Source organism: Ambystoma mexicanum, chromosome 7p, assembly GCF_040938575.1.
Source record: "Ambystoma mexicanum isolate Mex_15411 chromosome 7p, UKY_AmexF1_1, whole genome shotgun sequence".
NCBI classification, from domain to species: Eukaryota; Metazoa; Chordata; class Amphibia; order Caudata; family Ambystomatidae; genus Ambystoma; species Ambystoma mexicanum.
In genome coordinates, this window is record NC_090939.1 from 757,417,282 (window position 1) to 757,433,907 (window position 16,626).

The 16,626-nt window shown below is 43.0% G+C and overlaps 1 protein-coding gene across 2 annotated transcripts in view; it reads right to left on the reverse strand.

The window, feature by feature from the left end:
* GCC2 (GRIP and coiled-coil domain containing 2) overlaps nt 1-16,626 on the reverse strand; it is a 1,745,187-nt gene that overhangs the window by 1,009,495 nt on the left and 719,066 nt on the right. For both annotated transcript variants that reach the window (XM_069636885.1, XM_069636884.1), the window contains 2 exons: nt 6,980-7,099; nt 5,823-5,987 (listed from right to left, as the gene is read on the reverse strand). In XM_069636885.1, the coding sequence (XP_069492986.1) occupies nt 5,823-5,987; nt 6,980-7,099 (285 nt within the window). The remainder of the gene's footprint in view (nt 1-5,822; nt 5,988-6,979; nt 7,100-16,626) is intronic.

Genomic DNA, 16,626 nt, shown 5'->3' on the forward strand with positions numbered 1-16,626 from the left:
TGCACCTCTGCCTGTACCTCTGCATGACCTGAATTTACTAGTCCTAGTAAGTTCTGTCTTGTCCCCCTTCATCTCCCCTCCCTAATCGGGTTGAACCTGTTACACTTCATGCACTTGAACTAGGTGAAATGCCGTCAGGCCTAGTACTCTATTTACTTTCTGTTAGATCATTCGGAAACTTCAAGGCCTAAGAATGACTACTGTTTTTCACTTGCTCCCTTTCTGCCTTGAAGCGCTTTGAAGCACTTCACTTGTGTATAAGCGCTGCACAAATAAACAATTACAATGGAAAACTGTCTTTCTGATGGACTTAACCTCTGCTACGAGGGTCAATTAGATCCAGACATTTTTTCCTTCAGAACTACTCACATATTTCATAAGGACAAGGTAGTTGTGTGCTCCTTTCACATTAATCAACAAATTGCCTTACCCACTTTCTTCCCGTCTCCCCAGTTTTACATCCATAGTGTTACACTGCTCAGGTGTCAGGCAAACTCTGAAATTGTACTCATCTTCAACCAAGGAATTTCACACATCAGATGAATTCTTTGTATCCTTTGGAGATTCATGCTGTTTGAGTGAAGGCCTCTGCTATGGCTTTCCAAGGTTAGGGTCTTGTGGGGCGTTTTCAGCAAAGCGGCTACTTCGTCAATCACCAACAGAAACGACTGCATGTATACTAGTTCTCGAGCAGATAAAGCGTCTCTAACTTAAAGAAAACAAATAGGACAGAACAGGATATGATCCAAGGTTTTAGAGACAGGATTGAACGTGAGCAAATTAATCTAACTAATACCATTAACATCTGATGCAGTAAATACAACCATTATTCCTCTACAGCAGTAAATTCACTGACGTACTCAGATGTTCACATCAGAACATTTAAGACCTGACAGACACTGGATAAACAGCAGAAAAGTGCTTGGAGCCTGTACTTCTGCTTCCCTTGGAACTGGGAATTTAGCGATGATATATGTTAAAGCGGAGTGTTGCAGGGTTTAGATAGGAAAATATAGCACGGGGAAAGCAAATCTGACGGCTTGTGGGCTGTAAATTAATTTGTTTCTCAGCAGGCACCTAATAAAAGCAGACGTGACCATAGCAGGCTACACATAATCGGTAGTGCCAAGTTCAATTTCCACTGCATTCCTGGCTATTTCTTTCCCAACCAGAATCAGCTTTTTGAAACCCCCTGGAATATCTAGTGAAAGGCAGTTTCCTGCCATCTGTGTCACCCCCTAAAGGGCGTTAACATGCAAGACACATTAAGAGACCTACATGTCAAACTGTTAGAGGCGAACACTACGGCCCCATGCATCCAATTTATTTGTTCCTCTGTATGATAACCTGTTCCAAACGGGCAGCAACTTGTCACTTTGTGCACCACTGAATGGTAGCAGAGAAACCTGAGTATCTTGGGTTGCAAGATATCCGTAATTGTGTGTGAATGAACCACATCTGAGACAGGAACTAAGTCAAGGGTATCCACTGCTCTGGTCAAAACAGCTCTGAATGACCATAAAGTAGGTCCTAAAGCAATGATGGGCCCTTCACAATGTCTGAATCAGGAGAAGTGTCTATACTACTAGCCTCAGAGGTTGTAACTGTAAAAGGGCAGCATCTGGCTGGCCATACCAACCGCCACACCTTTAAGGTGCTCCATGCCTGAAGAAAGATCACCCTTTTCATCTTCTGCCTCCTCAGATGTCTCTGAATCTTCTGAATTGTGCTTTTATACCATGCCCCTTGTACTGATGGTATTGGCACAGAGAGCACCAGAATCCCTAACAAGCCCACATTAGAACAGAGGAAGCCAACGATGTCCAAAACCAAAATAGTAGTGCAGACCACGTTAGCAAAAAGATGCTCGCTCCAAAGAGGTCTGCATCTGAGTCAATTCAGGGGATGAAGGAGCGGATCGGTGTGAAGCGAAGGGCAAGAGATGCAGATGTCGCTGACTCTTCCAGCTCTTGGAATTGCGAGCCCTTCGGCATGAATGAGCAGTGTTTTGGCCTACCAGAACTGTCATTTCAAGTGAAGGAGGCATAGAAGATTTTACATATTCAGGGTTATGGTCAAAACGTTTTGCATAGCTTGCATGAGTTCTTATCCTTAGTAAGGGGATGGTGGGGTAAGAAGGTCTCCTATTTTGTTGTGGTGCCAAGTCCACTTACTGCATCTTACTCCAAATGGTCTCTTGGGTGCCTTTTTCGAGAAGAGGTGCGGCTGGGGAGGGAGAGGACTTACTTAAGGAGGGATGGTGTATCTTCTTTTCCATCTTCATCTCCCTTCTCTGAAGACAAGGCACGGTGTGCTGAAGAAGCTGCTCCATGCTCAGCAGTCGGTTTAAGGGTCTCTTGAGAAAGTCCCTCACGGTGGACTTGGCAGTGGCTAGGAAAAGCTTTGCTATGCCCTTCCTAATCGCCTTCTGTATCCTAGTCTGACCAAATTCCCACTCCTCAGTGTCATGACCATTTCCTGAGCAAAAAAGAAATTAGAAACACAGCTACGTCAGATATGGAGCAGTAACAATCGCCACAAGCTTTGAAGGAGCCAACTTCAAAAATAGGAAACGTTGGGTGAGGGACTGGAAAAAAACATGTTCCTGAGTGTGGATGCCCAAAAAAAGAACAGAGATGCTGGCAGATTCGGGTACATGCATGTGTGACATCACTTCCAGCTCTTGTCAGCACTAAGGAGCCACGATGGAGCAATCTCTAGAGTTGCCAGAACCTGGTGGCTGAAGACATGAGTCAAGTATCCATTAGAAACTGGCATTAAATAATGCATGCACCAAACAACACTCTGAATATGTGTTGTGCTAGGACCTTTTATTTCCTTTATCTCCTTATTTAAGATGCCCAGTTCAAGCATACGATCTTTATCAGACCCAGAGACTGCAGCAGAACATATTTACAAAACAATATCATTCAATATCATTCAATACCTGGAATGATGTGGCAGCTTAGTTACAAAGTCTGTTCGGACTCTCAGTTTAATATAAACCTGGCAGCAGCCTTCAATGGGTAATGCACTCATGATAAACTCTTGTGCTTTTTGGGACATTGTTATTTATATCACACATGTAGCATATATGTTAGTCTAACTGTGAGAACTCTTTGGGAGATCGGATTGTCCCACTTATGGAGGGAGAGCAAGTACAACTCCTAAAAACGGCATCTTTAACCCACAAATCTCTTAACAATGTCACCCCGATCTATTTGATCAACAGGTTCCATAGACAAGCATCCTCGAGACCCCTCAGAACTGCATACAAAGACTGTCTCTCTGTCCTAAATTTCAAACTTGCCACCATAGGAGGTAACAGTTTTCCAGTAAAAGCAGCCAAACTGTGGAACTCCCTGCCTCCCAATCTTAGAGCAGACATGCCCTACCTGAAATTCCGATCAATGCTAGTCTCATGGCTGAACACGAGGGACCACCAAGATAGCTAGGTGCCAAGGCTTTCACTCATGCTACCCGCACACTGTGTAACCTCGTGCGCCCACTTTGTACTCGTGTTTATATTGTACATATTGCTTGTTCTCCTCATTATGCTCTGTATATACTTCCATTGCTAACGTGTACATTTAATATCTGTAACTAAGCTTAGCATATTCTTGTAAATGCTGCGCCTTGATACCCCCGGGTATATCCGCGCATTATAAATAATAATAAAACAACCCTCTTTTGGGAGAGTCTTAAAGTCAGCAGATCCTGGATTGGTGGAATCACTTATGATTCGTAAGTTGATCAGCAGGGCTTGTGGGCACAGAACTTTATGTAGTTAACCACTCCTAAAACCAATGGAACTCCCAAGTGGGACTAACCTCCCAACCATACAATCATTCTTACTCTTGGGGAGCTTTCTCACAGGCAAGTGCAGTTCTGTCCTCAGGTCGCTTCTAAGAGGGATGGATGCTCGGGGCCCTCTCTCCCAAGCGACATGGAGAGGGCCGCAAGGTGGATACCATTGTCTGGGTTTGTGCACAGTCGCACCCTACCTTGAATCTTACAATGGGACCGAGGAGGAATGCTGCAGAACCTCTGGAGTTCATTCCAGATTAGTGTCCAGAGCAGAACAGACTCTACCTTTATCTAGGCTGGCTTTATGTACTGCATCCCTTATCCCAGGGAACCCTGCCCCGCCTAGATCTCACAGGCCTGCCAACTTGAGCAGCAAGACCCATCACTACAGCTCCAACATTATAGTGCATGGTGATGAGGCAACTCCTGAGGCAATACCAGTTTACTCAGTCTGCAGAGTTAAGACTCTAAGCACCAGCACTCCCGAGGTCCTCACTTTAGTTCCATTCACTGAGATTCCATGCAAAGGGGAAAGGGACATAGTATAGTAGTCCCTGATAACACTGGGTGGGGCTACATTTGCAGGAAAAAAAATACCTTCAAAAAAGTAAATCAATGAAAAAAGGCAAATGAGCTAAAACATACGAACAGCAAAAAAATCTTTAAAAGAACAAAACCATTGCTCCTCTTAGCTCAGACATTGTTTTGGATTATAACAGAGCTAACATGTATTTTTGGTTGAGACAACTTACTTAAATACAATGACAATTTTGGTGAGAATGTTTATAGAAAACATTCTATTTGTGACACCAGACCCAGTCGCTCAGAAAACATACGGTAGAAGTTGTCCCATCATCAAAACAGGAATGAAAAAAAGGAACAAGTATTATTTCTGTAACAGAATAGCTTCTGTGGTCCTTTTAGCTATGTTGGTATGGTTACTTGTAAACACCATGTAAGATAACTGTGCTGAATAACTTCTGGTACAGGCAAGAAACCAAATTCTTCTAAGTTATGGGATCTTTCAAAGGTTCACATGCTTTCACAGAGTACCATTGAGCACTAGTAATTAAGATATATCACAAAGCTTCAACTTGGGCCTCACAATTCAAACAGCAATGTTCAGCAAATGTACATATTTCTGATAATATAACACTGCCTAATAGAGTGACAATTGTAGCATGTTGCTTCATGAGAACCTGGAGATACCCCATTTTCCCAATCATAAGAGCAATTAATAAGCTACAACAATGAAACTGGAAAGAAACACTGGATGATTTCTATGAGCAACATTGTCTCTGTCAACCTTTACAGGATAAAGATGCAATCAATTAACCTAACCAAAGGAAGTAGCAGCTAAAATAAAAGCCACTTTCCATGACAAAACATAACATGCATTGATAGGTTCACATAATGCACCATTAGTTTTCCTAAAGTTATGGTTGATACTAGTACTGTCAGTAAAATGGTCTCTGAGAGGAAGTGGGCCTTGGAGTGGGATGGGCCTCAATCATGGCTGTGCCTTGAGGCTGTGTGGGGGCAGAGGAGATATGAACCTTTGGCGATGAGCAGTGATGGCCTTTGGGTGAGATGCAGGGACAGACCTAAGAAGAGTGTTTGGTAGAGTTAATTGTCTAGTTCAGATACACAATTCGCGGATTATACGATTGTGATGAATTGTTAATTTTGTGCATTATTTTACACTTGGTATTACAACAGAATAATAGTAATAATAATCCATAAGAAAAACAGATAAGGCAGTGTATTTGGTACAGTGATAAGTAAGGTCGGACTGGTTACTTCACTCAAGCAGGGCAATCTGCAAAGGATTGGGGAGTACCTCCAGCAGTCCAACATGTGCAGGGTTTATAGGTCAGGAACAGTTCATCAACCTTTTTGCAGAAAGAAACTTTCAAACAAACTCCAGAAATAACGGTTGGCTACTACTTTCCATAAACTGCTTTGGACCTAAAATAAAATATCACAATGACTCCAATGGTGCTGTTTTCACTTACCTTAATCTTTTGTTCTTTCAAAAGTTTTTCAGCCTCCAGCTCTTTGTCACTGTTAACTTTAGCTCTCTGCATTTCTAAGATCTGTGCCTCAAGTAATCTGGTGTTGGTCTGCAGAGTCTCAACACGAACTAGCAGGTCTTCTTTCTCAGAGCTGAACTTATCCAGCTAGAACAACAAATAAGGAACCAATGGTTCTCATTTACAATACAAGTGTTGCGAAATGAATGTTACTATGTGTACTCTTTCCAAAAGAAAATCAATGAAACATGGTTTAAATGTAAACAATATCAGCCGGGCACCTAAAAGTGGCCACATTCCATATATACACAATATCAAAACATTTAGGTGCATTCTTTCTGTTTACAGATGTTTAGCAATAGATTAGAGGAAACTGGGATACGCATCCAGCAATTAATTTCAGAAGGTTTTGCTAAACATGCCACACATGCGTTTGCTTTGGTACAACTTACATACCTAACAAACTGGTCCGGTTTAAACTGGTAGTTAAAGATCAAACTATGTCCCAAACAAATGAGAAACACTATCAATTGCAGGATTGCGACAACCACCTTTTAGCAAAAGAGAAACAAGTTTTCCAGTCCATGCATATATTCTAGTCCAGGTGATGGAGAGGTGAACACGCTTCTACCTTGGCTAAGGGAGTTAGTGGAAGAGACATAGTTTTAAAGACAAGTTTACAATGTGGATTTTTAAAGCAGGCAGAGGACTTATAAGATTGTGCACCCTGTAACTCGATTGTTTGAAAAAGGTAAGAAAAGCAAAGCACTGTATGTTGCAAAGACACAAAAACAGCTGGACTTGGATTACAAGTGATCAAAGGATATAAATGTTTAAGGAAATTCAATTTACAGAAACAGCAACAATATTACCCTGAAGGAGATATTACCCTGAAGTAAATTGTTATTTAGGATGGCTACCTGCACAATAGCTGCAGTGGCTCCATACCATTAGATAACTGTACTAATGCATTTGTAGTTGGGGCATCCTCTCTTGCCAGTTCTCTTGCATCTATCTACTGTGTCCTGTGTTAATGTTCAATTTTATGTGTGGGTGATTTATTATGGAAACCTCTCCCATTTAATCACCCCAGAACACTAAGGTACAGACTATCCTTGGACACATTAAATTAAATTTACCTTCTGATATACAGCCTCTAGTTGCCTTGTGAGCTCTTCAATTTTTCGACCACTATATTCTGCTTGTTCCATGGACACATCAAGCTGCTCTGCTTGCCTGTCATACTCTGCTAAAAGATTCTGTAGAACCAAAAAGGAAAAGAAAATTCAAACATTTCACAAACTCCCCACTCAACAAGTGGAATTCAGTATGCTAAGCAAAATGGGACTGAAAAGATTGAGTTACTAAACAGTAGTTTACAGACAACCAACATCATGGACTGACATGTTTAATTTACAAATAAAATAGATTGTTCAAATCAATTGGATGCGTCTTTAATATGTTAAAATATCACAAATTAATCATATGTATTTTTATTTCCAGCGCAAATCGATAACATGGGGTCCTAGTTTCAAAAACACTGAGAAAGATTAAATGTAGAAAATGAGACCACACAGAGAAAATAAAATAGAACACCAGTTGAAAGAACAATTGGAAAGACTTCACACATGAAATAAAATGGCAGAAAATGAAGAAAAAGCAAAATATAATCACAAACCAGACGGGCGTGTTGTTTGGCAACATTTTACTAATGTAATGAGAAGAAAAAGCAGAAAATAGGGACACATTTAATTTGGAGGTGGTAATGATGTTGGCAGGAGCCAACGTTTCAACTCTGGAGGGGAATAGCAGAGAGCTGGTGATGGGATGCCCCTTTCAAATATGTGAAAATATTAAATATTCTTGGTGAAAAGAGTGCAACTAGTGCAAGACATCCAAACCTAGTGGACCAGGAGGACCACACAAAGGGTGTGAATTTGAGGACTGATGTAGAGGTGGTTTTGAACTTGGTGGTGTTGGTATGCATGTGCAGCACCCATGCCCACCCAAACGATTTAGGATGCGAAAAATATATTAAAGCACGAGAAAGTGAACGTGCGCTGCTACATGGGGGGCAGAACATGTGAAGTGGAACTAATATACATAGTGGCTTTGTATTAGTCATGAATATATATATATTTATATGTGTAGGCCCAGGTCGAGGGCAAGAGTGCCATTTAAGTACAGTAGTTGAAATATAGTGTACAAGGATGTATACGTAGGCCCTGATCCCGAGGCGAGAAATACTGAAGCACCGCCATATTCGAAGTGAGCCCTACTGTATTGCAGACCATGTTGAAAGTAACAGCATAGTGTGGTAACGTGTTTTGAATCGCCTTCCCATCCCAATCCCCAGCAGTGAAACCAAACAGAGGCCTCCAAAAAAGTAATTGTATCGAGCTACGGGCCTGCAGAGCCAGAAAGGAATGTGAAGGGCAAACTCATGGTAGCCGGGGTAAAAGTCTTGAGCTGCCAAAAGGTTCAGTCGAGATTTAGAGCATTAGCACCCCCCCAGAATATTGGCCAACCCATTTGAACTGCCACACGCCCATAACACAGAATACCTAAATCCAGCAGAATTTGGCTGATTAGTGTGGTTTTTGACCCAGGAGAAGCTCCAGGGAGAACCAGCTGATAAGGGGAGAGCCAAGAGTGAAGGGGAGGAATGGCAGGGGTACCCGCATGTCTGGTATCAAGAGAAGCACTCCATTATTCTAAAGGGGCAATTTGACCTTGGAGGTCTCCATGGAGCTCATGTTAACGACCAGGTACACACGATGTGACTAGGCGCCCATGGGGAGAGTAACATTCTAGGAGGTACCCCAATCAGGTAGTGGAAACCCAAGGTGATGGAGGAGTGCACCACATCTTAGAGGGCAGGGGTAGATTAGAATGTGCCCAATCTGTCAAGGGAATATAAGGGACTGGTAGTATGTATATATGTCAGGGTTGGGATGAACACTGTATATTGTGTGCGCCATCAGTGACGATGTCTCTACTTATAATGCCATGTTTGCTTTGAACTGAGTGCTCAGTGGCAGTTGGGTTCTACCTTTTTCATTTTTGTATACAAAATAAATTTGTTTTCCTTGCAAAGAGGTGCACCAAGCTTTTTTCCTTAGCGGGTTGTTGTTTCTTGTCTGGTTGTCTGGAGGTCTTGCGTTACAGTGGCTTTAGAAACCAAAGTAGAGACTTGGGAGATTGCCAGGAAGAAGAGGCAATGCTGCTGGTGACCATAGTGGACATAGAACAAGCCAAATGGTTTCTAGGGGCGATCATAGAGTATCCTTATTAAATACTTTATTAAATATCAACTAGACTTCTAATTTGCTGTTGTATTGTTCAACTATTCTATTTTTGTAAACGGAATGCTTTGACAAAGTTAGATGACTGACCCCATTCCAAATCCTTGACAAGACCACACAGCCCAGGAAATCCATCCAACCTACCACATTCTTTTTTTAAGGGCTGAGATGTACTTGTAAGATGTACTACTGCGTGAGGGCTACAGCGTCTCCATCCGAATCAGCATCACTCACATCCTGATGATTAAGTATGTCAGAGGAAGGGAGCCTCAATGCCAGCAGGGCCCTTGCAGTCCAACCTCATGGAAGCTCCAGGACAGACAGTTAAGAATGTGCTAGAGCTTCCACCACAGGCTACCATTTGTCAGGGGGACAGTCACAGATTTCACTTCAACAAGAATCATGAAAGAGAGTTGAAGACCATATACAACTCACAGGAATGCTACAGGGTCCTGTGGCCCAGAAGGACCCGTGCATGCACAATAAGCAGAGAGTGAGAGAAATAGTGCGGAAGAGCCAACCACAGTATCGCCCATAGGGCAGACAGGACCCCCAGGAACATCCATCACCAGCAGCAGCAGAGACTCAAAAGGAAACAGGTAGAAAAACTGTGTGAATTGCCACTACATGGGATACCCTGTGGCAAGAAGGCTCTATGTCAACTCTAAGAGCAGCAGAAGATTCAGTGCATGGAAGACAGAAGATTTGCGGAGCCCCAAGCACCACTAATCCTTGATCACAGTAATCCATGAGGGTAAAAATCTATGGTAGGAAGGTTGGACTTTCACCCAAAAGCAAAACGCCCTTGAGGGGTTTGAAGCTGGGGACACCAATAACCCTGCAACAGCTGGGGCAAATAACACATTTACAAGATGGAGTTTACCAGGACAGTATACACTTTGTTAGAGTGAGGATTCTGGTTAATGTTAAGTGCAATGAAGAAACTGCTTTCCATGTCACTAGAGTTTACTGTCACTGGATGCCAAGGGCACAAAAGGCTTCATAGACAATACACAATCTATTCAAATTTAAAACAGAATGGAGCCTTTGAAACTAAAGGAACTGATTTAAAGTGAGCTTAACAACTGGGTTCAACAGTTTGAAATACACCCAGTCAGGATTTATGTGTGTGCCAACAGCGGTCAGACAGGTTCTCCAGAGGCTCAGTGTCAGAATCAATACCACCTGCTTCAATTCTGCTGTCTAGAGAACCATTTCCTCATTGCATGAAGAATCTTTATCTTGCACTGAGACAATTCAAAATGTTCATAGGTCAATGCTTCAGACCAAGGATTGAGGGAATGTATGAAGGAAAATACCCCTATGCTTATGTAATAGATTACTTCCTGAGGAAGTAGAATAGTTTGCTCTTTAGCCATAAGCAGGGATCTATGAACCAATATCTGTTTTGAAACCAAGATGTCACTGGAACTTGGCTTCCTCAAAATGTGTGCCTAAATCTGAGGATGTGAATATGCCTGACTAGACCATAAATATATCTTCCCCTTTGAATCCCCAATGAATTTGGATCTTTCTCCATTCAGCAGGGACAATTCTGCATGTTTCTAAGGGTAAAAAGGTAAATGTGCTGGTGACTGAACTCTGGAAGAGCATCATCACTATGTCTTCTGGACAGCTCACACTCATGGAATACATAGTTAGATTGGATGTGTGTCTATCACTCCTTCTAAGCCATAGCAATGTAGGTGGTAGTTCTGTACATTTGCCGAATGGAATCAAAATCCTTCACAATCTATGCAGAAACTGAACATAGCTCTTGGGGATATGTTTTGAATATGGACTATATGTTTACCAATGTTCCATTATATACCTTCTTAAACACAGAGTTAATGTCACAGAGATATGTATCTATGTATGGCATTAGCTGGCCTGCAGGGTCAAAAGTAGCTTCTGGTAGCCTTCAGTACTAAGCTAACCAGGATCTTCTATACTAAAGGTAGAAGCTACATTTCTCCACGCAATTCTGATCTCTGCTTTGATACATTGCTAGTTCCTGAACAAAAGGAATGGTATATTCTGAACGAGAGCAACCATCTTTAAAGACTTTTAAGAAAGAAAGAAGTTGACGAGCTGAGGAAACTTCAGCAGCCAAGCCACTCCTTATTTCACAGCAACGTCACCAGCAGGGTTTTCATGATCACTGGGAAAGGGAACAGAAGTCAGTATTGCTTCTATTGGTTTGTGATGCCAGTGAAGGGGAAAATCTTAAAGGACTTCTTAAAATTCCACCAGTGACCAGTGGCAGATCTGCCTTACATGTTAGTAGAAACAAAACCAAATCAACAATACATCCTTGCAATAGATAATGCTACAGGGGCTCCCATTGCTTGGCAGAGATTTGGAAGAAACTAAGTCAGGATAACAGTGTGAGACTTGGTAGCGACCGCGAACAGTAAGTTGCATAAGCATATCATTAGTGGTGAGATCAAAGATGACAGCTCCATTAAAAGTCAGGTCTAGCACCTTTTTCTATACCTCAGATATGAGACAAAAAAGAGCCATGCCTGTCAGCAGACTAAACACCTCAAAGACAGGTCTATTGACATTATAGTCACATGGTCATTTATTTATTTTATTTATTTATAGCGCGCCACAGTCCGCAGGCATCAGGGCGCAAACATATAACAGCAGGTACAGACAGGACAGGGCGGGAGCCGGCATTTGGTAATGTTCTAAGTAACTACTTGAAAAGAAGCGTTTTGAGTTTCTTTTTAAATGCCATGAAGTTTGGTTCAAGTCTGAGCATGGCAGGAAGATTATTCCAACTGGTAGCAGCTTTAACTGGAAAGGAACTTCCTAGGCCATTGGCTTTTTTCATTCGAGGGGTTTTCACTAGGCCTTGGTTCATTGAACGTAGGGATTGTCCTTGTTGGTACAGTGATATTTGTTCTTTTAGGTATGCTGGGGCAGTGCCATAGATGCAGTGATGAAATATTGAAACTGACTTAAAGGTGATACGATCTTCGATGGCCAGCCATTGTATGAATTTTCTGTCCTCTGTGACGTGATCCTTTTTAGTTTTGTTTGTGATGATTCCCACTGAATCATTTTGTATGACTTGACATTTGGATATGCTGCTTTTATTTGCTCCCAGGTGTAGGGCGAATCCATAGTCGAGTCTTGATAGGATAATGGCTCTGGCTATAGTTGTGCAATTTTTCTTATTTAGGAACGGTCAGTGCCTGAGGAGTCTTTGGTAGTATCTGCAGTTTTTCTTTAAGCAGGCTATGTGTGCTTTTGCTCCTAGTGTAGGGTCCAAGTACACTCCTAATGTTTTTACTTTATCGAAAACTGGGATACTGGAGCTTTTTATTTTAAATTTAGCGTAATCTGGGCTGAGTTTAGCCCTGGCCTGGGAAGATCTGAAGATCATGAGTTCAGTTTTACTGTTGTTTAAACAGAGCAAGTTTGTTTTCATCCAAGCTTCGATTATGTTGTAAATATTTGTGATGGCAGAGCTGTCTTTGTTGTGACACCCATTCAATTCTATTATGAACTGAGTGTCATTAGCGAAGTTGGTAAATTGCACACCCAAGTTCGTTAGGAGGGTGCACAGGAGTCGAAGATATAAATTGAAAAGAAGAGGTGATAAGCTGGCCCCCTGTGGAACACAGCAGTTTATGTCTATGAGTTTTGAGAGTTTGTTGCCCCAGTGTATTTTGGAACTGCGGTCTGTTAGGAAGGAAGAAATCCAATCTATGGGTTCCTGGGAACTGTTTCCCGATGATGCCAGGGCTTCTTGGAGTTTGCAGTGGTCTAGCAGGTCAAATGCTGCCGACAGATCTAATAGCATCAGAATGCCATTTTTTCCCTTTTCCAAGATGTTTAACATTCTGGTTTGGAGGTCAAGCAACGCAGTCTCCGTACTGTGAGAGCCTCTGAACCCGGATTGTTGTTCATGGAGTAGATTTTGATTGTCCACATGTGTTTGTAGCTGTTTGGTTGCTACTGTATAGAGTATTTTTCGTAGGACGTTACAGTTGGTAATTGGCCGGAGATTGGAGGGATCATTTAGGTCTAGCCCTGGCTTTTTGACGAGTGGGGTAACCGTCACTACTTTAATAGATGTAGGAACTATTTTATCTCTGAATGCTGAATCGTGAACAAGTTGTTTTGTCCATTATCTATTAGCCTTCTTGTGTATTTCATGCAATGATGTCAGGAGAACTTTACAGGCTTTCCACTATTTGGTAAAACTTTTTACATTGGAGACTGCAGATAGGACTATCTGGAAGAGAAGAAGATCTTAATCTCATTCCCGTCTATTCAATTCAAATGATAGAAGACAACTGCACAAGTGGATGAGAGGCAATTCATGGTTTCCAATCAATGTGAGACCTCAAGAAGCTAGCTTGTGTGGCGACAACCGTTGAAGAATAGCAGTTTGGCACATTTCCGTTATCACATTTTTAGTCCATTAGGTGTCATAAGGATGGAAGGCAACTGGTTTGCGTCTTGATGCATTCTTTAAAAAAAAAGACTTAAGATATCAGTAGAAACATTGGAGCTAATGCAAGGAAGCCAACCATCCAGAAGAAAACTCCTGTTTGCAAATGATGCCGATGAGGGGTAGGAAACATTATTTGCAGCGGAGATACTTGCAAGGTGTGTACAATTTGGCTATTGCTCACTCAAGCAGAAATAAAGGACTATAAGCAGGGATAGTCAGCATGTGTGTCAAAGGTAGGACTTTATGTGTAAAGGGTTACACAAGCTCCTGGGATTTTGTTAGTTTTACTTTGTGCTGTGCAAACAGTGCTTTGGTCCTTTTCGTTATTACACAGATGTTCAATTCAGGGGCATGAGAGACATGAAATGTATGGGAGGATGAGGGGGTTGAGTGAAAGCCATAGGACACTGTTATAGACAAATCCCAAACTAAATAGGCACAGGTCTGCAGCGGTCTGTCTCCCTTAACATGCATATTGCTAGATAAATACACTGCACAGTCTGTTAGGACTGATTTAAATACATGTTGATGATAGCTTCTAGGATATTTGATTCATGCAAGTCATCACAAAAGTCACATCCCCACCCATGATACTGGTGATAGCAATGCCATTTGGATCCATGCAGAAAATCGCCAACAAGCTGTTGATTGAAGACAGATTCAGACCTGGCTCTGCCCGAGTACAGAAATGAAATGGTAAATTATGGGCAGGTCAATCTGCTAAATTAATGTAGCCCTGCAGACACTGCTTCCTGTTCCCTTTCCACAAAAAAATTAATGTATGGTAGTTGACAGGTCAGCATAGGCTGCATTTATTTCAAAGGTTGCATGAGATTTTCTTTTATTGTTAACACATAAGGCTGCCCACAATGTGGCACATCAGGGGTAGGAGGCAGATATGATTTGCAAGTCTTTGGCACATTTTAGATGTAGTAATTCTGAGGGTATTGTAAGGGTGCAGAAGTAATGGACCAACATAAAGGTGGCGTGCTTTTGGCTATAGACTTTTATTATCATTAAAAGAAAAGGAAAAACTTAGCTATCCATATTGCTAAGAGAGAGGGGTTTCCTTGCCTCAACTAATAAACAAAGGGTTGTCAGAACGTCCACAAAATCATAAAGGTCCACCGTCGTGTCAAACACACTTCTGTCCCTAACACTTCCATTCAACTAAAGATAATGGGGGTCATTACAAGGTAGGAGGTAACCATGCCGCTATTAGCGGCATGGCTACCCCATTACCAGGTACCGGGTCCGGGTTCCTTGAATGAGGAATTACCGGGCCATTCCGACCTTGGAGGGCCTGGTAATTCCTCATTCAAGGAACCCGGACCCGGTACATCCCCATTCCCATTCAAGCCCCCATAGGGCTCAATGGGAATGGGGAGCATGCTAACAACGAGCCGTTAATAACGGGCCTGTTGTTAGCATGCTGGGCTGCTCGCGGGACCCGCTAAGGCCCCCTGGTAAAACCAGGCGTCCTTAGCGGGTCCCCTGAGCAGAACTCGTAATGAGGCGGTAAGGGGTTGACGGCTCCGGCACCTTCACTTCATTCCGCACTTCCCTTAAATCTCTCCTTCTCCATTCTCCGCCTTGAAACCCCTTCCCCCTTCTACTTCTCCCCCCTCCTCCTCACTCTTTTCCCCCAACTTTCTCCCCTCCCTTCTCCTACCCTCCCTCCTCCACCCTCCCCCTTCCCTCTTCTTCCACTCCCCCCCTTCCCTGTCCCTCTCCCCTTCCTCCCTATCCCTCGCAGTTAGCTGCTCTTCTCACTGTTTTATTGCTTGATCGATTCATATTGTAATTGCTTCACTGTTATTTCGTTCATGTTTTATGTATTGTTGTTCCATGTACAGCGCTTTGGCGTAAGGCGCTTTATAAATAAACAAATACAAATACCCTTACCGCCAGGGTCGGAATGACCCCCAATGTCTCTAAGAGGTCCAGAAGGATACTTCCCTCTTTCCGGACAGGAGATCTTGCCAGTCCTTAGCATGGTTTGTCAGAGAAAGGATTCCCGTTTCCCTGGATTTCTTTCACTGTTTTCATCAAGTATAGATGACTCCCTCTCTGTGGTTTCTTCTTCCTTCTGCACACAAGTCTTTCAATGTTCACAACTACCAGAGAGGATGACTCCCCTTCCCCTGGTGTATTTGGCTTCTCTTGCTGCTTCAGTTTCTTTGCTGACGGGTTATCTGGCTGGCCTCACTTCCAGGTATTGAAATGATGAACAACTATTTCTCTGCTTGTTCAAGCTGTTATACTCTCCTGCCAGGTGTTGTGATGATTATGAGCACTCTTGACTATTCGGTACTCTTTTATAGGTGTGAGTCCCAGATTTGCATATTCTGCTGCCTTGGATAGAATACCTGGTGTCCTCTCCTGCCAGATATACTGTGACTGAGATGAGCAGCCTTGATGCTTTGCTTTGGACAAATGGGTGTGGGTCCCAGACTTGCATATCCTGCCTTTATGTGTAGTCCACTCTGGTCTGCAGCATTGTCGGGGCTCTTCTGTTGCCGGCTGTCAGCTGTGTGGTTTCCTTGCCGTGGTTCGCTAACCTTCAGTCTGCGGTGGCTCCGCAGGGGCAGTGTTTCGCCTGGTGTCTGAAACGTTGCTTCCCACTCTCTACGACCGGCCGGTTTGTTGAGTTTCCTCTATGTCTCCCATGCCATCGACATACCTTTTTTTGCTCATCTGAAGCAGTGCCAGGGCTTTTTTCGGACACTGGCTGTCAGCTGTGCAGTTTTCTGGTCGAAACTCGGCTTGCTCCTGACCACGGTGGATCCGAAGAGGCAGCGCTTCTCCTAGTGGGTTGCTTTTGGCTTCCCACGTTCCTCTGTCTCGCAGGATGCTGGAAGCTCCACTCCTGCGTCTCTCTCTCTTGTTCGGTGATTACCAGGCCGTGCCTGGGCTTACTCTTCCTTCCTGCAGCATCCCGGTCCATCTCCTGCTCCAACTACTTCGAACATTGCGGTTCCTCCAGGGATGGCTCTGGGTAGCTTGCTGG